Raw genomic sequence first — 21,754 nt, forward strand, 5'->3', positions numbered from 1 at the left:
AAGCCTCTCCCGTCCGCGCGCTCTCGGCTCACCTCTCGTCGCTTTTCCTGGGCGAAGACTTCTTTCTTTTTCTCAAGTTGCTTCTCCTTGAGGAGGGAAAGGCTCTTGACGCGCTGCCATGCAGCAGGAAGCTCCGTCTGCCGGCGCACGTCGCGGTCTTCGATGAAGCAGCCGTAAGTCTGCAAGGTTTTGCACATGGCTTGTGCGTCGGCGATCCGGATCTCTGCGTCCATCGAGACGCTCTTGACCGTGTTGATCTCGTGCAGCAGAAACTTGAAGGCCTCCATCGAGTCTGGATTATGCTCCAGGTTCTTCCTGCAAAGCGGCAGAAAAAGCCTCGCCCTCAGCGCATCCGTGGACGCAGCAGCATCGTCCCGCTCCGCGGAGGAAGGTTTTAGAGCTAACGCGCAGATGGCCTGACAGTCTGGCAGCGACTGCGCGTTCGCTGTTCGTCGCGGATGTCGAGCTTGCCCTCTAAAGGGGACTCACAGGCTCGTGTCGACTAGCTGCGTCAACTCGTGGAGCTCTCGCAAGGTGATCTGGAGGAGCACTCGCCCGTACTCATTAACCCAGTCCAGCGCCTGCGCGCGAATGCCGTTCACCACCACGGAGGCGTCGATCTGGAGAAAGCCGATGACTTTCGTCGTCGGCAATGTACTCAGATCTGCTGCGAGCTGCGGCATGAGTCCAGCAGATATCGACAAAGCCACAGAATCTTTATCTGTGTGTGTGAGATATGTCAATATCGAGACTCGCACGTACTTCATTAGGCTCAAGTGCTTGCCTGCGCATGATACGGCACCGACCGTGGAGTCCAGGGCTGAAGGATCGCCACAGCACTCCAAGAGAAGTAGCGCAACACACATGGGCGCCGGATCAATCAGAGGGAAACACCTGCATTCTGTTCGTTTCTGAGAGGCGTATTCGGGGACCCGAACGCGGGCAGGTGGTGCTTCTCTCTCTTTATCCTTTATGGCAGTAGTAAGGAGGCTGGCTACCTGCCTCGTGACCGGCTGTGAAGCGTTGCGGTGCGCACCAGTCCGTCCACTGGAGTCGTTGGATGCCTTACAGCAAAAAGGTGGAGGTACAGGGAGGACACAGTCTCGCATCGCAGGGGCTGAGGAGCAGCGCAGCGCTTCTCACCTTCTTGTAGGCGCCGATGTAAACGTCAAAGTAGACGATGCTTGGTCGCTTGTCAACGAGCTTCTCCAAATCAGCCTTCCGTTTGAGGTCCCACAGGCACCACTGGGTGTCGTACTTCTTCCAACTGCGAATGTATTTCGAGACGTTCTACGAAACGCAGAGAAAACCGAAAGAAACAGAGAAAACCCAGGAAGAGACGAAGAGGAAGCAGAGGCGATCCAGAAGAGAAGCACGACTATCTGCGTGAATTGGCCGCGATGCCGTCACGACACTGCGCTCAGCAGTGCCCTTCGCACTGCACAAGTTGACCATGCTTTGAACGACCTCGGAACGCCCTCTATGGCGTTCAACTCAATGCCAGCAGCCTGTGGAGTCAGACGTCTATTGTGACAGTTTTACTCGCACACTACCAAGACTCATATATATACATATATATATGTATATGTGGACGTCTATTTCAATGTATGTTGTTACGCGCTACTCCCCCAGCACTACTGGTGCTCCTGGTCAGCCTTTTCATTCCAGGCGGGGTGTTCGTGAGAGTTACGCAAGTGTGTGTCCGCCACATCGTACCCGTTTGCAGGCCTTTGCGTGGATTCGTTGCTGCTCACGCGCCTCCTGCTGGCGGGATCTGTGTTGAGTCTGCAGCTCTGAGTGTTACCTGAAACACTTTTTGAATCGCTTGGTGAGTCGCCACAGTCAAGTCGATCAGCGCCGGTACTCGCGAGATCTCCGAATAGAACGTGAAGAGCGGAACTTGCGAGTCCTCTTCTTGACCGGGCTGCGGAGGTACGCGTCTGAGAGCAATCGCACAAAGGGAAGGTACAAACGAACGGAGACGCAGCAAACAATTGAGACGAGGGAGCGAAAGAGACTGTCACTTTAGAAGACAAACCTCTTCACACAGGCAACGCTGTCTTCGTGCAAACTACGAGCTCGGCACGCAGCAAGCATCCCTCAACACACCGAGATGCCCTAAAAAACGGGCCGCCGCCAAAGCAATTTCAGTTGGCGAATTTCACAAACCGGGCGGGCGGACAAGGTGTACAAATAGGTATACATATATATATATATATTAATATGCAGTACTGGAATTGAGAAGCTCCGAACTTAGAATCTTCTATGCGTCATTTGGGCTCTTCAGCAATTGTGCCGTAGGCATGTGTATTGAATCCAGCCAGTGACGAAGGCAAAATGGCGGATCTCGAGACCTACACATATACGAAGAATGTCTCACTTGCAGGTGCCGTTCATCCAGCGGGAGAATCGCGTTGCGGAGTAGAGGATGTTTTGCATGAGCCGCGAAATAATTTTGAAAATCGCCTGCGTGGAACCGTGAATGACGACTTCCGCCTGGTTGAAGTCTGCGCTCACGGCGATGAGCGGCGGCAGGCGGTTGCCAGGGTTGAGCGAGAAGAGCGCGCGCAGGGCGCTTGTGCCTGCGGACACAGAGGAAAGGCCCGTCGTATATTCGCTTAAATCAGGTTTCGCGGTTTTCTCTCGCAAATGCTGGACGCGGCAGTGGAGCTTCCTTCGACTCCTGCGTAACTGCGCTGTTCCACCGAAAGGGCGGCGGAAGCTGTGGTGCTCCAGCCAGCGAGGAAGCCTCCTTGCAGCCTCGCCTCATACACGGTTTAGGGCTTGTTAGGTGAGCTACACAAGAGACACCCCGACACTCTCCACGTCGAATTAGAACCGGAATGATTCCTGTTCTAGGCGCATGAAGCCTCCTACCGAGGAATGGCCTCAACAGCGCACATCTTCCAATCCGCCCGCGTCCTTTCAAGCGATCGTTTGCCTGTAAGTATATCGACTTGATATATGCGGTTCGGAGAGGAACGCCCCTCCAGGATTTACCTCGGATGAGCATCGTGGAGATCGCGTTGAAGACTCTGCGTTCCCAGTAGTTGTAGTACTCAGCCATGGCCTCACTCGCCCCCGTCATCGTGCCCTCCACAATCTCTTCGATTTTGATAATGTACGAAGTGATGAATGCGTACTTGCTTTGCAGCTCCTCAACCAGCGCCGCGCGGTGCCGCTCAAAGTACTCGTAAAACTCCTAAACGAGTACGCCGAAAAAAGTAGCAAAGAGCTGCACTCGAAGAGTGCCTGTCTGCGGGTTTCACACGCCTGGGGCGGCTCCTGAGGCGCGGCTGGCGGCACTTGCCTGGATGTTGAAAGGCTCCTCCGGGCGGCCTTCCAGGCTGCGGACCAGCTCGGCGTCTTGGATGGCCTGCACGATCTCGCCGATGATCTCCGCGTTTTTTTCCACTTGGTCGCGAAGAGTGCGGAAGGCCATTATCGCTTTGGTGCAGCTGCTGATAAACTCCTCTGCTCCCAGCGAAGTCCAGTTCAACGAATGGAGCCCTGGCTGCAGCCACCTGCGTTGCAGAGCATCTCGGGCGGGGGGCTTGTTTGCTGGTTGCCACACAAGAGACAGATTCATTCTAATCTCTGTGCGCAGCGTGCGCGGGAATACGAGCCACTGGCGCCTGTGCGGTAAAGACTTCTGCAGAGAGTCCTGCGCGTTTATGTAAAGAGTATCTACATGAAACGCATCTCTCCACGGCTACTCACTTGTCCAGCTTCTCCAAGTGGCGGTTGAGGAGTCGAGTCTGGACTGGCGGCATGCCCTCGCAGGCAGAGGCAAGATGCTGAAGCATCTGCTCGAGCAAGCCGCAGGTTTCCATGTACTTTTCCTGCGCGTGCGAGAAAGCACAAAATGAAACAAGCGAAGCAAGACAAGTGTTGACGTCGGGCGTAACGATCTGCAGCAGCTGACGCGGGACAGGGTGCGCCACTGATTCCAAGGGGGGCTGCAAATGATCCAGACGCTTCCCTCCGACAATAGCTAGAGAAATTCAGTTGCGTTGCTGTTCGAGACGATGAATGAAACCATCTTCAAGACAATATGACTTCGCGCTGGTTTGTTCTATCTGCGTAGACGGCTCGGTAGAAAATTAGCTGAGGACTAGTTGTCTATGTGCCGTCTGCTGCGTCGCCTCGCCCAGTGAGGCGATTGCTTGTTAGCCGGTCAACGCTGACCAATCTTGTGAAGGTTTGACTTTCCGTGGAATCAAGTTGGACAAAGAGGCCCAAGGGTTCGTATGCCTTTGCGTTTTCAGGCAGCTGGTGCGCGTCAACACCATACGTGCGTAAGCTACCTTTTGCAGGGCGACGTTCAAAATCGTGTGAGGAATGTCGTTGCCACCGATTTGGTCGAGAAAGCGAGCTTCTTGCATGACAGCCCACATCTCGGGCGCGAAATTCACCTCGTACTTTCCCTCTGCGTTTTTCCGCAAGATGTTCATCTTCAAACAGCACGCCATTGAGCCGCTCGTGCGAACCTGACCAAAGGATACACCAGAGTGGCGTACGCCGGTGGAGGCCTCGCAAGCAAGAGGCATGTTACCAGAGTTTCAAAGCTTAGACAGACGTGCGCACAGAACAAGGCGCTCTCGCCTTCACGCAGGCAAGCACAAACAAACACGCAAACGTAAGTATTGGCCTCGAGCAATTGACAGACGAGAGAGCGAACGAGGCGCTGTCTCAAGAGCGGGCATCCGACTCTAGGCAGCTTCGTGTTAAGACTCCGCGCGCGAGCATGTACATCTACACTTAGGAGTACAGGTGAAGTATAGTCGAAGAAAAGCAGGAATTAATCAGCTATAGTCGTGGACATGTGAGGACGCTGAGCAGTAGTCTACGCGGAAAGGCAGCTAAGCGTGCTTTAATCAACACCTAATTCTTTTGTGCACAGGCATGTAGACACCTCCATAGATACGCATAATTATGTATATACCCTTGTGTTTATTGACGATGTGAGCTTAGATTTGAGGTCAGCGGTGGGTTTGAGTCTACGGTGAGGATCTTTGCGTGTTTGCAACCGTGTGTTGAGCCAACCTGCCACTTTTTGAAGACGGCCTCTTGGTAGGCGACGAGCTGGCGAGCGAGGTTGAGGTAGTTGGTGAAGACGACCTCCGCGTCGTCCCCCTGGAAGAAACTCGGCATGCACTTGAACTCCAGCACCGACTCTTTTAGCCGCTGCAAGAAGGCCCGCGCCCAGAGGATGGAGCCTGCCACCTTGGGGTAGCCTTTAGCCAGAGGCGGATTCTCCTTCGCGGACTCGAATTGCTCTCGCACCGACTCCACCTCGTTGCCTGCGATGGAAACCGCAGCCGCATCCAGCGACTAGCACCTCTCCCAACAGGAGTTCTTTAACGCGAGCCGAGCAGCATGCAGCATTCCCCGCGCACCGCGCACGCGAGCCGGAAAAGGCCGTTGAGAGGGATGCCTAATCCTAAACCCAAGGAAGGTGCTGGGTGCGTTTTGCCGCAGTTCAGGGCTACTGTCGCAGGCTTCGAATCGGCTGGATGCATCTCACGGCGGGCTAACTCCGTTCCAGCGAAACTCGTGAAGCCGGCGCACTGACGGACTCCTTCGGGCGGCAACAAAAAGTGGATTCGTCTTCGGTACGCAGCTAAGAGAGGCGTAGCGGCGCAAGACAAACCCGTTGCGTGCCATTGTATCTTCGTGGCAGTAAAGCAACGCGGAAAAACCCTGCGGCACAGGGTCTGGAAGCACTCACCGAATTGCTTTAGGATGTCGGCGAATTTCTCGCGGAGCTTCTCATTGATGATAGGTCGGCTTTCAATGGTGCTGAAGTTCTTGAGCATCATGAAGGCGCCCACAGCCGAGCGCAGGTTTCTGAAGCGCGTGTCCAAGAATTGGAGAGACTTGGCTTCGACGACTGTGGTCTTTTGCCGGAAGTGCGACAACAGGTGCTCCCAGGTCGCTGCGCTGCTCTCGTCGAACCCGCGATCGCCGAGGACGTCGAAGCACCGTGCGAGCTCCTGGAGAAGTTAAGGGAAAACCTCCAAGCCGGTGCATTGATGGAGTCATCAGGCAGTAACAAAACATGGATTCACCTCTATTGCAGAGCACCACCCCTCGAGACTCGAGAAAGAAAGGGCGGCGGTTTCCACTCCGATGGTAATGTTCGCGAGGCTTGCCATGTTTTGCGGTGTGGCGGAGAACCTCGAAGAGAGAACACAATCCTCGTGAATCGGTATCTTGCATTTTGTTTCTCGCTTGCAACAGAGGAGACGGGCAGGCCACGAGTGACACTGGGGCGAAGCAACAAGAGAATTGGGATTGCGTGCGATGTGGTATGGCTCATGTGCGTGGGAGTTGAACCTTCCACATCTCTCTTGGTGTGCAGAGAGTTTGTGATCATACTGTGCTCGTGAAATCCCTGAATTGTGAAACTCGCTCGCATGCAGGCAGTGCCGAGCCTTCCGGAGAGCCGGCAGTCAACAAGTCCTGAAACCGCGATTCGCATACGGGGATGCAGAAGCATTCGTGTGGCGCTGGAACAAAAGCTCGAATCCGTTAGACGACAAAGCTTGATATGTGGAGCACGGACGGCGTACCTCGACGTCGCGGGTCAGGCGATCGATGCCTTTGTGGTATCGAGTGACAGTTTTGAGTTCGGGCCCCAGGAAGCGCTGAAACTGACTAATGACCTCCACAGCCTCTCGCAAATACGTGCAGACCTTGGACATGTACTCTGTGCGGCGGAACAGCTTCCGCCTGTCAAACTCCCATCTGGCAGTCCAAACGCACACACGGAGGGGAAAAGAAAAGGCGACGCCTCTCCGAAAAGGGCGATGTGCCTTTACTAACTAGCAATACAGTCCTGTACCACTCAAACGCAAGATGATAAGAGTAATAAAAGGAACAGCAGCCGAAGCAACCGTATTCCTAGACGCTGCCGTCCCTCTCGGTGCAGTAGCAGGGTCCGGTCCCCGTGTGAAGGCCGACAGGTTCACGATTAGGCTCGCCGCCCGGATGAAATTTCATTTCAACTGAAGGGGCGCCCAGCCTTTCTTGCTATGGCTCAGGCTCTATCTCGGTCGTCGTAGTCGTACCTCCGATCGCACTCAGAGTCCTCGATTTTCTTCCGCACGTCCATGTAGAGCTGCTGCCACTTGTCGAGGCAGATCTGCGCCTCGTCGACCGTCGTGGCCGCTGCAGAGACATCTCCATGCAGAATCCTGCTCGGCTGCACAGCCTCTTGAACCCGATCTGCGATCTAGGGCATTATTGCATGCGGCGTGACGTCCCGAAGACAATACGCAAACAGAGAGCAGAAAGGTATGAAGATAAAAACGACACACCCCCAATTCCGTCGATCAGTGGCGGTCACCCTCCGCAGTGGGGCTTAGCGCCCGTGAACCCGGCACCCGAGGGCCGCGGAGGGAGAGCCGCCCCGAACTCCCCATGCCTGTTCTGAGCGTTTGCGTAGCCCATGAGCGCGCCTCCACGATTGTATCTACCATGTTTGGACAGAACCAATCGCGGATGTTGCTGCAGAGGATTACGCAAGCCCCATCAGCGGATGAGACAGCGGTCAACGCAGCTGCATTCTCTTCTCGACAGGCTGACTACCGAGTATCCGGACACGTGGGATCCGCGACGCCGCTGAACGCACTTTGGAGGCGCAGGTGTGCGGTGTGGTCGCGAGAGGTTAAGCGAATTATAAAGGTGTGTCAAGCACCCAAGCGGCAACTGTCGTCTCCAGGTGAAGACTCTAGCAAATCCGGGTCTCAGGACTGCACTTCTCCCTGTTCTTCTCAGGGCCGCCCGCAGGCCTGGCATTCTCTCCGCTTCGGCAGCGAGCTGAGCTCACCTGCTCAGCAACGCGAATCATGAGCGGCTGCATCTTCTCATCGGTGTTGTAGTGACGCGAGGTGGTCCAAACCATCCGAATTGCGCTCAGCAGTGGAGATATTGTCTCAGCAACAACTTTGAGAGAGCCGCTGGCCAAGCTCTTGAAGTGCCTGCCACCAGCAGAAAGCGAAAGACTCCCACGCGCAGTTTTCGAGTGCTCTGCTTGCGCGTATTTGGAGGCGGCGAGCCGCCAGCACCTGGCACGTAGCCTTCTCAACGACGCTTTAGAGAGGAATCGGTATGGCTTTCTTCCAGAATGCAGACATACGATAAGAGGGAGACGGGGTGTGTTAACAGACCTAGTGTGACAGAGGCAGCACATACCAGACATTTGGCGACAAGTTTGAAGGAGACGAAATACGCAGCCGCTTGCGCAGGTGGATGCGCATGATATAAGCTATCGGGAAAAATTCAGAGCACCCTCAACCGTTGCAAGCGGGAGGTGGTGTCATGCCTGCTCCATGGACAGGGAGGTGGTACGGTGAGGCTAACCACGTGTGCAAAGGGGTACGCCGCCTCAGAGTGAGGTCTTTCGAAAGGCCCCTAAGGTGCTCAAATTAACGCACCATTCATTCGCTAATCGCGTTAGAGGACGGTATTCACCAGACAGAAGCAGGCGGTCAGCATCTACCCACACGTCAATGCAGAAGCCGCACACCACGATACGCCCTATGGCTCGGGCAGCGACTGCGGCTGTGCCCTGCGACTGGTAAAACGGTGGTTGAGTAGGGTGTCTATCTTTCATCCGCAGCAACTTCAGTTCAATGTCACAGCTCGTCGCCATAGCCCTCGCCCGTCACTCTCCTTATAATGCATCAAAGCACCTCGCCTCGTTCGTGCGGCGCTTGGCTCGGGTGTTCGCCAGAAGATCCGTACCTTTCCAGTGTCGACAAGAACCGAACTGTGTCCTTTGCTTCCACGTATACCTTTTGCAAGTCTTCAAAGCAGCCGTAGAACTCTTTCAAGTGCTTGGATCCTGGGCTCGCTTGTTTCAACCACCTGAGGACGCGCTGAATCCGCTGGACTGTCAGCTGTTCGTAGAGTGTGGAAACAGCCGAGTTCCTGGGATCAGACAACCCGTCCCCCCACAGGTACAAAGGCATCTCAAAAGAGCAAAGGAGTTGGATCTTCTTTTCCCTGCGGTGATGCCCTTCCGCGGAACATCAGGAAGACCGCAGTGTCTGCGTTCCCGTGCTGCCGAGCGGCTCGACCCGCAAGAGACACGCATGTGTTAGAAAGGCGTTTCGCCTCTGTTTATTTTTACCAGAGGTTTGCTATTAATTCAGGAATAAATGTTTTTGCCGATGTAGCTCAACGGTAGAACCGCTGATTTGTAATCAGGAGGTTATGGGTTAGGTCTGGTGCCTCGGTACCAGTACGAAGGATGGGACAGTTTTTATCGGACTGAGAAGGACTTGAGTACTGGTGTTTGGAAGCTTCAGCACTCGAGTGCCTCTCATAACTAACACCCCCCTTCTTATGTGAAGCGAATGAATCCGGAAAACGCAGCGCGAAATGCCCAAGAGATGTGGTTGGTCAGTGAGTAACGTTTCTTGGCACTTTGGAAAACATACCGATCTCGCCAGAATTCTAGTTCAGCTGCAGGAAACTTGTCAGCACGGCGCCGCTGACCTTCTGCTTCAAGGACGGCCCTGATTGCCTACGAAGCCAAATTCTCACAACCTTCCGCCGGCGCTACTCGAACACCCACAAATGGTTCACCTCTAGCGGATACTTCCCCTCTGTACGGTCCGAATACCTGATACACCAAAACTATCTCGCGAGGCTGCGCGCGCGGTTGTGCTTCCAGATTTCAGCTAGGGCGGAAGAGTTCCAGACGCCAGCAGGCTACAAAGAGCAGCAGTGGATGAATGCTAAGCTCCGTGGCTGTCGCTACACAGTTCGCAAGGTGCTGAAGGGGCCTTCAGCGTGCATGCTCAGCAATCGTCGCTGCCGTTGAACAGTTGGGTGACTGCCAAGCGAAGACACGGGGAAACTGCAGCGGGGTGCAACCCCCCTCTCCATTTTAAAGGGGTGTAGGGTCGTGCTTAGCGTTTTGCCTGAGTGGTGGCGTTACATGAAACAACTCGGCGCGAAGAGGCGGTAGGGCTACCTGAGTCCAATCTTGAACAGATTCCTCGACGCCCGTTACGAGGTGGGCTTCTGTAGAGTCTGCTAGGGCCTCGAGGTCTTCACACGGCACACGCAGCGGAACAGCCTCGCACACCTCGTTGATCGTAAATCGGATTCGGGCTACGAGCTGCTCTGCGGTCGCCGCCAGTTCCTGACGGCATTCTGCTGGCAAGTCAATTGCGCGTTGACCGGCAGCGGAGGGATCAAAAGACAAATCCTTCAGTTCACTTGACGGGAGTGCAGATGCGGGGCAGCTCCCCGGACAAACGAGTTCTGCGGACGTGGCGGCCTGAAGGGGGGCCTTGGTAGACTCCTGCGTGCTTGTAGGGTTTCCATCTTCTGCTGCCTGCGAAAAGCGGATCGCAGAAAATCTGGACGCAGTTCAACCTGGAAACAGTCTCGATGTGTCTGTGAAAAGCTGTCGCTGTTCTTTTGGTGTCTGTGTGTGACGAGGCTTCGGCTCTGTATTCCACTGAAGAGGACGAACCCACATCGAGTGACGCGGGCACTACAGATGGCAGATGTCCCCCATCTGATGCCATTCAAAACTCTGCTGACGTCAGATTGCCTGAACGGCGCGGGTGATTCTGGGCTGCACCACTTTCAGGGAGTTTTCGTCCTGTGGATCTCGCTGTTTGTTCATCCTTGACTGCGGCCAGGACTGGAAGCGCCCAGTCTAACATGCCCGCGACCCTCCCCCTCTCCCCGCGCCCTCGTGTGGCAAGCTACCGGAAAGGCAGGCCAGAATCCACACCTCATCTGATTCTGAAGTGGCGTCGTCAATGGCGTCAGCGTCCTCGGTTGGTTCAGACTTGACAAATGATCCGATGGAGCTTCGCCGACTGTCAGTTGTGGCGCGTGCGCGCTTTTCCGTATTTTCAACAGCGTCTCCATTCTCCAAGTTAGCCGATCGGAAAATGGACCGCGTCTGTGGAGGTGTGTTTTCCGCTTCATCTGTGGGATCCTTCAGCAGCGGCAGATAAATGTCTTCCACGAGAGAGCGCAAGTCGTAGATGAAGTACTCATCAGCCGTACCCACGGCGATACAGCGATTCATTTCCTGGTTGATCGCCTGCGGTAACGAGAACAGAGATGTGGCTGATGAGCCCGTTAGGGTGGAGGGGGGGCCCATGAACTGCACGACAGCCACAGTGCCTCCTACAGTCCGTGTTCTTCAATGCTAGTTTCGGTTGCAAAGAGAAACACCATGCTCCTCAGCGCCCCCCAGACGCCTCCGGGAATCCCTACGTCACATGCCACAGCTTATTGCGATCACGAAGCTACCTCTCTTCACGAATGCAGTCGGAAGCAACGCATCGTGCGCCAGTTTTCATCGCAAGTCTGCACGTGCGGCGTACCTTTCCAGTGACATCTATTACGCCATTCTGAGTTTTTACTGCATATGCCACATGTTTAGCAGTATCCTCTCGGGGCAAGAAGTTGACAGCGACAGCCAGTTCTTCGTTCTCGCGCGTGTCGTCCTGTGGTTCCCCACACATAGACGGAATGACGACGATACTTCTCTGCAGTCGACTACGCCCGTCGATTAATACGGCCGGACGACCGAACGTGGTTTTTTTCACGACGCATCTGTGTATGGTGTTCGGCGTCCTGTGTGTCTTTTACGCGAGCATATCGTGGATAGGGCGTGGAGCCGTTCGCAGAATTGCACGAGGCAAATGTAGAGATCAAGCAACTGGACGAGGGAGAAGGCTGGACCATTGCAGGCGGGCCGGCCGCAGTTGGCTGCGGAGGACTCCATCCAACCTACGCGCCCTGAGGAAAACAGCCGGTTGCCTGGTGTCGTCTCCACAACCGGCCGGAAGTAAAACAGAAGCGATTCTCCATGGTGGCTGTGGTTCAAGAAGTTTGTGACCTGCTTGTCAGCCGTTTGCTCATTCTGTTCAGAAACGAAAGAGAAGAGGCGAGGCGGAAGCAGAATAGGGCAATAATAAGCGCATCTGAACAATCATATTCTCTCTTCGCTTCCACGACCGCTCACTTGCCTAACCGACGAGCAAATGTCAGAGCCGAAGACAGTTGTGGTCAAGAGGATGGAAGCCAGTTACTGATAATTGCCAAGGTTGCCAGCTACGTCCACGGAATAGAGGCACGCAATATGATTAGTCCAAGAGAATTGAGGCCGAACGCTGAAATCCCCTGAAAGCATATTCCACTGCTGGAGCGAGAAAATGAGGGGGTCAACATTTCCAAAAGCGTATTGCGGCAGTTGTCGCTCAGCGGCGCCGCCTTTACGCGATAATGGGTTTTTCTGGCCGTTCTTCGGAAATTCACTTTCGCCGTCAGCTGTCAAAATGGTACGGGTAGCTCGTAAGACAGCAGAAGGGCTCACCCGGCTAAGGAGGCTGTCCCATTGAGAGGTCTGGGCTCCAAGGAGGTCAAGGACCTTGTTCTTCAGCCATGATTTCCGAACATCAAACGCCATGGTGGGTAATCCAGCTATGGGTGTCCCACGGACGTCAATGACAGCGATGGACTTCCGAAAATGCACCTCTTTCAGATATGGTCACCCTCGCTTCTCGCATGTTGCGGAAGCATGTCCACGAGCAACTCGACGGACGCACTTGCGGGCGTCACATTCTTTATTTCTTTGGCATGCCTCGTCTCCTGTCCTGGTGGAGAGGCGGCGTGCGGCAGGCCTTTTACAGGTCGGTGCATCGGTGAAGGCAGAAGGGTTCTCCGTGGAAGAAGGCTTCTATGGGCAGAAGCCGCTTGTCAAGTGGGAGAGGGCAGCTCGAAGAGGCAGCATGCAAACCATTGCATGAAAAGCACATAAATTATCTCTGCTGTATTCTCACTTAGTGCACGCAAGGCGTGCCACTACAAGGTTTTGAATTCTTTACACACGCGCCGCTTGATGGAAAGACGAGCTATCTGAAACAAGCCGCCACAACTGTTCATCCTTTTAATTTTTTACATACTGCGGAAAGCACGAGTCTAGCTCATTTTCTGTGGTATGTAGGCGACGATTGATGCGCTGCTGCACAATTCGGGGCCCAGCAGACCCAGGAAGTGCGCGCAGGCACGCACTTATCGATCAGGGCAGAAAGATCTTTCCGCAGACCGACTATAGTGAAGAGTTCGTTAATCCAGAGATTTCCCATGGTTCGCATGCCCGTTCCGTCCCAAGGGAGGCAGTCCGGGCTCTAAGCCGCACAAACTCTTTTTTCGCCCTTATTTACGATCGCCTCTCGGTGTGAAACATCACGAATAGATTATTACCATAACCGGAACCTGATCGTATACGTCGGGGAAACAGCAGGTCAGCAACCATCTACAACACATTTTCAAACGAGTTTCGGTTGAAAAGCCTTGAAAAAAATCTACCAGGGATAGAGTGGGGCGTGGGCAGGAGCTGCCCACGTTAAACAGCGTGTCTACACAATGCCACCGGCGCCTTGTAAGCGCCACTATAGAAACCGTGATAGATTCCGGGGTCTTCCGAGGACCTGCTATCTATCTTCCAAGTGATTACTATCAGTTTTTTACAGATGCTCTGTCGAACAAGTACTATGCCATTTATGATGTCTAATTAAGGTCAGTGCTGTACAACTGGAGTTCGCGGCAACCCCGGCTCACCTTCCCCACCACCGCAGCACGAGAAGGCTTTTGTAATGGAGACTCCCAGGCTCAAATTAACGGTATAATTTACCGTTCTAAAGCCGCGACTAAAGGTCTGCCCTGCCGGGGGGGGAGGGGCAACCCCTCGAAAGCACGCAGCTGTCTTCCCTCATTCCGCGCGGGTCTGCGTTCCGAGGCTCCGTCACGAAGACATCACAGACGTCATCAGTTGTGACATTATTTCAAAAGTTGCAGCAGTTTCAGAATATCTTCTCGCGTGCGAGGGCACCATCGGCTGAGGGCAGGGTGCCGCAGGTCTTCTTCAGCTTCGCGTGTAGTGTCGAAGCACACGGTGCCCCCGACCCTGAGGTGTGGTGAACCCTCCTGTCCAGCCAGGATGCGCTCGATGAGCCTGCCGCTGCGCGTACCTGCCATGCCTGTTGTATGTTGTATGCCAGGTACGCGGAGGGTTCGTGCGCTGCTTTTGTGGAGGTTGATGTTTCCAAAATGTGTTAGGCAGAAGGAAAAGTTTAAATTAAAAAGTGCTAGGCCGAGCACCGAACTGTTTCAGACTCTTCGAAAGAAGCAAAAAGCAGGCAAAGGTCCCCGCCGACACAGCCCCACCACCACCGCTCGCCCACCTCCCCACAAAGTGATATGCAACGGCGCTGGTTGACCAGCAGGCTCTTCGATGGTCTCGGCGTTGCCCTCTGGTGAAATCGCTCGTTCCTGTAGATCCCACGTGCCATTCTTTCATCTACTGGCGATCATTCCCCCACTCCGCTTTTTGTCAGATGTGATGCTTTGACTCACGCATTTAGATGTGAACGGATCGACCCTGTTTCAAGCACCGGTCGGACTAAAATTTGTTTGGCCTCATCGTCTCAGCAGCGCTTGTTGGCGAGTCTCACGCTTTTCCACTCAGGACTGGTTGAGCTAGCGGATCCGGGCACACAGTCTCAAAACACCACACAGCGCTTGGCCGTCAGGAACTGACGCTTTTTCTTTGCAGGTCAACATGGGGAACATGTGCGCGATTTGCTTCCGCCCTGGCAAGGAGTCAGGTTGCGCGTGTTTTAGCCTGTCCATTGCAATCTTCATTTTTGCCGTGTATTATGGTGCCGTTGGTGGGCTGGACTTTTGGCAGGCCGTCAACTCAGTTCCAGAGTTAGTAACACAGAAATACAATGCTATATTCACGTTAAGTGTTGCGGGAGCTCTCGCTCTGTCAGTGTTGTTGGGATTTTTGAGGCTCGGCTTCATTGCGTTCATTTTCACGCTGGCGGTTTTCCTGCTGCAGCTCGCCGACGCGTTGTTCAAGGTACGTCTCCACACCGACTAGCAGGCAGAGTACGGTCTTTGCGTTACCTGAGGACCCAGAAAGGCGTGCTCCTTAGTAACCGTCACCTGGTAGACAACCAGATACTCTTGCGAGGGTAGTGCGTCTCTGCTTAGGTGTACCCCTTCAGATGCATGACTATATCATTCGCATGTTATCTTCATGCCACTGTAAAGTCCCTCATGGTGCCGTTTCAAACACACAGGAAGGGTACTGGCCGGGACTAGAGGAGTGGAAAGATGTAGCGCAAACGTCAACTCTCTCTGTTCCTCGTGTGTTCATGGGAGTACTGGGCTTGTTTCTCCAACTGCTGCTTCCATCATGCGGTGTTCTGTCTGAACAGCTGGTTACTTTCGTTCTGAATTGGGTTGATTGGGGTACGGCCCTCAACAACGGCACCATGAAGTTCCAATCGGCGATGATTTCCTCCACTATTAGCCAGCTGCTGACCATTGGCATTACTTTCGCTATGGCAAACGTCATGTACAGCGCTGCACTTGTTTACAAAGCTGGTGGCACGGGTTGTGAATTCAAGAACTATCAAGAAATCCAGGACGAAAAGGAAAAGCAAAAGGCACCGAAAGCAGATGAGGAGGCGTAGGAGAGCGGTCTCCCTTCCTCGCATACGCAGAGAGAACGGTGGCATTGCGGCAGCAGCCCACGGGCAAAGCTACTATCGTGCGGAGGGTTCTCGCCATGAGTAGGCATCTGGCCGCAAAACAGATGGTTTTGCTATGGCACCTGCAGCCATATGTGCATGTACTATTATGTGTCATCGCCGCCGCAGATCTGCGAGTCGCCAATTTTTCGACTACAATAATTCGAGGAACCAAATGGCTTTGCATGGGTCAGTGTCAGGGATTCCTGTATGACGCATGGTGACGGCTGTACGTGTCGCCGTTTACTCGGATGTCAGTTGTCTACTGCGTGTACTATTGAATCCGGGTGACGACCCGATTTTTTTTACTCGTATAGAAGATGAGCTTGTTCCGAGGATTGTGAAGCGCTCAGCAGAAGGCTTAGTGTAAGCCAGTCGGGAATCCTCACTTCCGATCGTCGCGGTACGAGTTCCGAGGATGGTTCCCTCATTGATTGTGCCGACGTGGTACATGTCTTTTCATGCTTCAACATGACTATTGTTCGAAGTGCTGCTGCTTCCAGAATAATACCTCTGGGATTTCTATGCCTTGTGGGTCTTCTGCCCAGCTTTTTGTTGAAAGCACTAGCGGCGTCATGCTTTGGCACCAGGCAAATGCATGTGTCCCGTACGCCCGCATGTGTTCGTCCATACCGTGCACTGTCATCGCACAGGATGGTAGTTTGTTTGCTGACATAGCACACGAGTGTAGTGTGCTGCCGTAGCACAGGATGGTAGTGTGTCTGCTTTGGTCGCTGCGATGCCAACGGGTACCTTGTACTGAGGCTCCTTGAGACGGAAATCTGGAACAGGCAGGACTCTGATGGCGCTGGAACGCGCTTCACGCGGTTCCTGATGTAGTAACAGTGTGGGTAGACACAGGTATTGACTGGCAACACTATCGGCATTACAAATAGTCGCCACCCAAATATATTCAATATTCCGGCCTGTGTCTGAGTGCACCTGCAGCATGGGATAATACATTGAGCCCGACAAGCAGATCTCAAACTGGGACAGCGCCCTGTATGCGCGAAACGCGCAGAAGTTACGTATAGCACCTTACGCTACAGGCTGCGTAAGAATCCGTGGAAAAACCGGTCTGTCGTTCCTACCTCTCGAGGCCGCAGCCTCAGTTACTTCTGTCAGTCCCTCTAACAGGGGGAGGGCTTCTCTAGGCAGCATCTATTGGCTGACGGAACAAATTTGGACTGCATAGTTCCACCACTGCGCTACATTCACATCTGATGAGTTGCGTTCCCCTCGAGTTTGTCGCCTGGAAACACTGTCTTGAAGACGATAGAGTAGTAGAGAAGCGACCTCCATTTGCCAGCGTTGAGTAGCCACAAGGTGTTTGCATCTGGTAAATGCTTCTCATCCTGTTAGCCCGGCAAAAAACTGTCGTCGCGCTCGTCTCACATCATGTTCAGTACCGTTGCCGGTGTGCGTCTACAGTAGAAGCCCATTAGTTACCCCAAGACGGAAAGGAGAGAAACGCAGCAGGAGAACAGCGGTCCCTCTGCTGTTCTCCTGCTGCCTTTCTGAACCACTCAACTACTCAAGTGTGTCTGGCGCTCCCGCGCACGTGCCAAATCGATCCGCTGGGTGCGGTAGGCTGTAGCATCGACTCTCAACAATTGCTACCGCTTTCCTCAGTGTGACGAGGGGACACGGAAGTGTGAAGCGAGTTGTCTCGTCTCTTTTCTCATCTCGTCGTCTTCTTGTTACTAGCATTGCTAAACAGACCGGCGACGCAACGAATCTTCTGGTGTGAGCGTGGTTGCACTGCGATGATACGCAGATAACGCTATTTTCATATCAGTGATGCTTTTCTGTCCTCTCGCCAGGAATGCGTCCATCCACAACGAACGGTCGCGAAAACTCCGTTTGATGCTCTCTCCGTCCAGTTCACAGTCGTGCGAGTACTTGTGTCGCGTTGTCCGGGCTCGTGCCGCATCGTCAATCCAGAGAATTCCGTTTATATTCGATTACAACATCGCCAAGGTATCTGTGTATCCATTCCATACTCTCGGCGCCTGTCTCTCTGCAAACCTGGCTTGGGGTGCAACGTTACAGGGGATTCGTCTCCGAACGCATCTGCGTCCGTGGACGAAGAAAAGGGAGGGTCGTGTTACTGTGATCGGTCCTGTCGCGATCTCATCCTGATTCCCTCCTGCAGCTGGGATAATACAGGAAGAGCAAAACATCAAGCGTTCCGTATCTGCTATGACAATGGTGCCGCCAAACTCGGAGCTTGCTGTCATTAAGAGGAGGACCTGTGGTCACCCGCGCTCTGCACACGTAGGCGAGAACTGGCGGGACGAGTCTCCTTGCAAGCCCGTTCGAGCGAGAACCGCTGTGCCAAAAACATTACGCGTATTACTGATATTTCGGCGAACAGGCACACCAGAGGTGCAGTTGTTGTCATTTGGCCCTCGCTAGCTGAAAAGAATTCGCGTCGACGATGACATGCACGCCGGGCCGCGAAGTGGCCTGGGGCTTCGAGTGTGTTTCGTGCTTGTGCCTCGATGCTTCTTCTGCGCGGCGAGTGTTGAGTTGCTGTGCGCATCTTTGACCACCCAGAAACTGTTGTTTTGAGAACCTGACAACGTTTAATCTGCGTGTCATCTGACCATTCCGTCGCTTTGCGCATTTCGCTCCCGTCATCGTGTGCAGCTTTCTGCGTGATCCCTCGCAGCTTGCTGGGCTCGCTTCTCTTGTTTAAGACGCTTTTTTGTTTTTTCGCTTGGTTTGCACAATGCTCGAGTTGGCGAGTGTGTTGTTTGCGGCTGCAATTGCAGTTGCAGGGCCCTCTGCAGTTGTCCACTCGATTGCACTGCAGAGGGAGGAGGAAAGGACGAGGGTAGGGTCGGTAGTCTTTTCACCGCCCTCTTCCGTTAGATTCCCTGGCATGTTTCCAACGCCGGCTAGCTGCAGCTGTGGGTCTTCCCCTTCGTCTCGTGGTCGCCGGAGGTCTGTCCGCTTTGCCCCCTCGCCAACTTTTTTCCCTCCTGCCTCGTCAACTTCCTTTTTCTCGCGGCCGCGAGTCGCTCCCCTGTTTCGCGCCGACCCCGACTCGCGGGCGAGGCTCCGGCGCGAGGTGCGAGGAGGAAAGGACTCCAGGGAGGATGGAGAGTCGAAGAAGAACGCTCAGCTGGACACAAGCGGAACATCGAGTCGACGAAGGAGAGAAGGCAAAAGATGGCCTTGAGGGAGTTGGGACGGGAGGGGCTGTGGTGGATGAAGGAGGTGGAGGGCGTCTGGTGTGCTGGAGGGTTGGGACTTGTCAGTGTGTTTTCATGAGTCGCCGTGCACGGCTGTGTTAGTGTGTTTCATCGTGTCGTATGGATGTGTCAGTGAATTCAATTGTGCTGTGTCATGTAAAAGAAACATTTTCAAGTCTTCTTCGTTCAGACAATTCGTCCTCTCGATGGACTCGCACTTCAGCATAGGCGCACGCTTCTGTAAGCTCGCGACCTGCTGCACACCTTGACGATTCTCGAACTACTCTGTCAGATTTCACGTTTGCACCAGTTGCAGATGCTCAGTTTCGCGCCGTAGCTCGTTTGCAAACCCAGATAGCGAAGGGGGGTGAACGGGCCAGACGTAGGTGAACCCGAGAGAAGAGCAAAGACAAGACTACACGCAGAACGAGGGTGTCCCTTTCTTTGTCACTTGCTTCCAGTCTCCTAGAGCGCCAATGCAGCGCTCTCTTCGCAGCCCTTTCCCTGTTGGCTAAGCCAGTCTAGACTGGCTACTTTCTACTCTCATGTCTTTCTCGCAGCGCTTGTTGCCTCACGAGGGCAGAGGGTCAAACCATGGCACAAACACGGCACCGCACTCTTACAACATATTTATTTGAGTACGTTTATCAGATACCATCCTGCATCTTGAAGTTCGTAGGTACAAACAATGAGCATTTTTTTGTGAGGGACGTCACAGACAGAGGCATTTTTATGACTCTCCATTCGCTAGCGGCCGTGCATGCGCATCCATTTTATCTGCCAGCTCGCGGACGGGGTGGCAGGCGCCGCAGCCGTTCTTCCCTAGTTGCGAAACCCCCCGCGGTGACCCGCAGGGAGCAACTCTACCTGTACGAGTGAGCACGAGAATTTTTTCTTCGTCTCTGCACCGCGAAACGTTTGATCCAAAGTTTTTCGCCGGGTCCGCCTCGTCTGCTTTTGGGACACTCAATTTCCCTCCTGGCGCAGACGCCAAATAATTGTTGAGAGTGTAGGACTTCCACGCATTTCGCTCGAGGCCGACAAGTCACCCCGTGTCTTGCTCCTGGGAATATTCCACATTTATCAGAGGGCGTCCATACCGGCCCTCAGTATCTCTTCTACGAAAGTCCCCACCGGGCTTTATCGCTTGTTGCACGTTATTGGTTCTTCCCGGTACGTAAAATGACGAACGCTGCTATGGGAACCATGGGTGTCACCCCGGCTATTTTCTGTTTCTGTTTGGTGGCAGGGAAGTCCGCCGCCCGGGTAGCTGACCCCACAAGGACTCGCCCTGAGATTACGTGTGATTCAACATCTAGGAACATTGATATGCCATTAGGGAAGTCGGCGCTGTAATTCCAGTGCGGCCTGGGTCTGGCTGTTCAGCCTTTTTAGGGGGCAAATATATATACAGAGAAATCACCCTTGACACCTGTTGAACTGACGAAAGTCACGTGCGACGCTTGAAGAGAATTGCAGTGACATTCCGCACACATACGTCCTAAGGATCGAAGTCAAGGACAAACGGGACGGGCAGAAAAAGCTCATCTACCAATGTGCAAAAGACAAAATAGCCGTGCCTGACGTTTACCCAGGCCACACAGCTCCGACCGTCGACAACTGCGTGCTAGAGATCACGGTGATTGGCCAGCCACTCTCTGGAGAGCCACCCCCTCCAGGTGAAACGAGAGGGTCGCCGCCGGTCGTCGAGTAAACATGCAACGCGGGTGAAGACGAGAAAATCACCGTCTCGAAGCCGGACTCGGAGCTGAAACTGAACTGTGGCGGAGGCCTCCAGTTCAAAACCAAAGACGCATCAAGCCCCAGCGTGTTTGATGATGCGAATGGCAACTGCGAAACCCCGGCTGAACTCAGCCAGCTTGTGCCTGACGCCGAACTAAAAAAAGCTGGCGAGGATGGCGAGTTCATCTTGAGCATTCCTAAGCTGCCTGCTGGCTCAGAGCTGAGGGCTCTCTGCTACCAGTGCGAGCCGTCCAGCGCTTCGGGGAGTTCGGAGCGCTCTCAGCAGGATTGCAAGTTCCGCATTGGAGTTCAAGGCGCTGATGCGTCATCAGGCGCTGCGGGCCTGGCGGTCGCGGGTGAAGCGGTGCTTTTGCTCGCTGGAACCGTGTTTGCAGCTGGTGTGAAGCGATGATGATTCTTATGCCAAGATGGGGGGCTGCATCGACGTCGCAGCTCCGCGTTCCTCGGATTTCTGGGTGATCGTTTGCGATTGCCTTCGGAGGGACCCTTGTTTTTCTCGCCCTCAGCGCCACCCACCCGAAGCGTTCATGATGCTTTGCAGCGTGAAGTGGATGACTGAGCGGTTCAGGCCCGGCGTTGGGCTCTTCGTAGAGCCGGGCGGCGGCACTACACAGGCGGTTCTGAATGGTATCGGATCTCCTCTCAAGGTTGTGGTGGTTGCCGGTTACTTGACTTGCGGCTGATGGGTCTCGTACGGCAAAATATCGAGCGCCTCAGTGTAGCTTGCTTGAATCCGTCTTGTGAATTTCAGAGATACACCTATGTCTACGGCTATTGTATCGGCTTCTCGAGAGGTACACACATCAGTAATAGTGATCCGGAACGGTCAACGAGGGGGGGGAGGGGGAGAAATGTCCGCGAATCCGAGACAGCTGGCTGCCTTTCTTTCCCACAGTCTACGAATCGAGTAAGAGAGCACTGGTTTGCTCCCGGGCGTGAGCCGCGCATTGTGTCGCGATTCCTGCAATGACCATGGCGTCACATTCTTTCTAGCATGCTCACGAGACTCTAGCTTTTCTTCAAGAGACTTTTTGGAGCCCGTGTGTCCTTGCCGAGACTTGTATTGCGCTATTACCCTCACCTGGTCACAAAGGAACCAAGGTCATTTTCTCCTGCGCCTTGGTATTCTAGTTCGACTGAAAAATCTTGCAGCTGTGAACCTGTAGTTGTGGAAATGAACGACGCAAAGGCTACACTACGGGA

At 54.0% G+C, this 21,754-nt stretch overlaps 3 protein-coding genes across 3 annotated transcripts in view; 1 reads left to right on the forward strand and 2 right to left on the reverse strand.

Annotated features, from left to right (window-relative positions):
• BESB_071380 (dynein heavy chain family protein) overlaps positions 1–11,140 on the reverse strand; it is a gene marked incomplete at both ends in the record, with an annotated part of 40,758 nt that extends 29,618 nt beyond the window's left edge. The window contains 18 exons of the mRNA XM_029365511.1: positions 33–315; positions 490–674; positions 1,144–1,290; positions 1,805–1,940; positions 2,381–2,582; positions 3,001–3,202; positions 3,311–3,524; positions 3,721–3,842; positions 4,308–4,490; positions 5,047–5,303; positions 5,732–5,996; positions 6,576–6,750; positions 7,074–7,237; positions 7,835–7,985; positions 8,752–8,937; positions 9,450–9,535; positions 9,989–10,354; positions 10,763–11,140. Coding sequence (XP_029217995.1) covers positions 33–315; positions 490–674; positions 1,144–1,290; positions 1,805–1,940; positions 2,381–2,582; positions 3,001–3,202; positions 3,311–3,524; positions 3,721–3,842; positions 4,308–4,490; positions 5,047–5,303; positions 5,732–5,996; positions 6,576–6,750; positions 7,074–7,237; positions 7,835–7,985; positions 8,752–8,937; positions 9,450–9,535; positions 9,989–10,354; positions 10,763–11,140 — 3,702 coding nt within the window. The remainder of the gene's footprint in view (positions 1–32; positions 316–489; positions 675–1,143; positions 1,291–1,804; positions 1,941–2,380; positions 2,583–3,000; positions 3,203–3,310; positions 3,525–3,720; positions 3,843–4,307; positions 4,491–5,046; positions 5,304–5,731; positions 5,997–6,575; positions 6,751–7,073; positions 7,238–7,834; positions 7,986–8,751; positions 8,938–9,449; positions 9,536–9,988; positions 10,355–10,762) is intronic.
• Positions 11,141–12,073: 933 nt separating this feature from the next.
• On the reverse strand, positions 12,074–12,454 carry BESB_071390 (uncharacterized protein; the record flags this gene model as incomplete). Its single annotated transcript, XM_029365512.1, has 1 exon — positions 12,074–12,454. The coding sequence occupies one exon, from the start codon at positions 12,452–12,454 to the stop codon at positions 12,074–12,076; it is 381 nt and encodes a 126-aa protein (XP_029217996.1).
• Positions 12,455–14,608: 2,154 nt separating this feature from the next.
• Positions 14,609–15,530, forward strand: BESB_071400 (uncharacterized protein; the record flags this gene model as incomplete). Its single annotated transcript, XM_029365513.1, has 2 exons — positions 14,609–14,911; positions 15,273–15,530. 2 exons carry the CDS (start codon positions 14,609–14,611, stop codon positions 15,528–15,530), a joined length of 561 nt encoding a protein of 186 aa, XP_029217997.1.
• Between the last annotated feature and the right edge of the window lie 6,224 nt (positions 15,531–21,754).

This window comes from Besnoitia besnoiti (genome assembly GCF_002563875.1).
Source record: "Besnoitia besnoiti strain Bb-Ger1 chromosome Unknown contig00007, whole genome shotgun sequence".
Taxonomy (NCBI): Eukaryota; Apicomplexa; class Conoidasida; order Eucoccidiorida; family Sarcocystidae; genus Besnoitia; species Besnoitia besnoiti.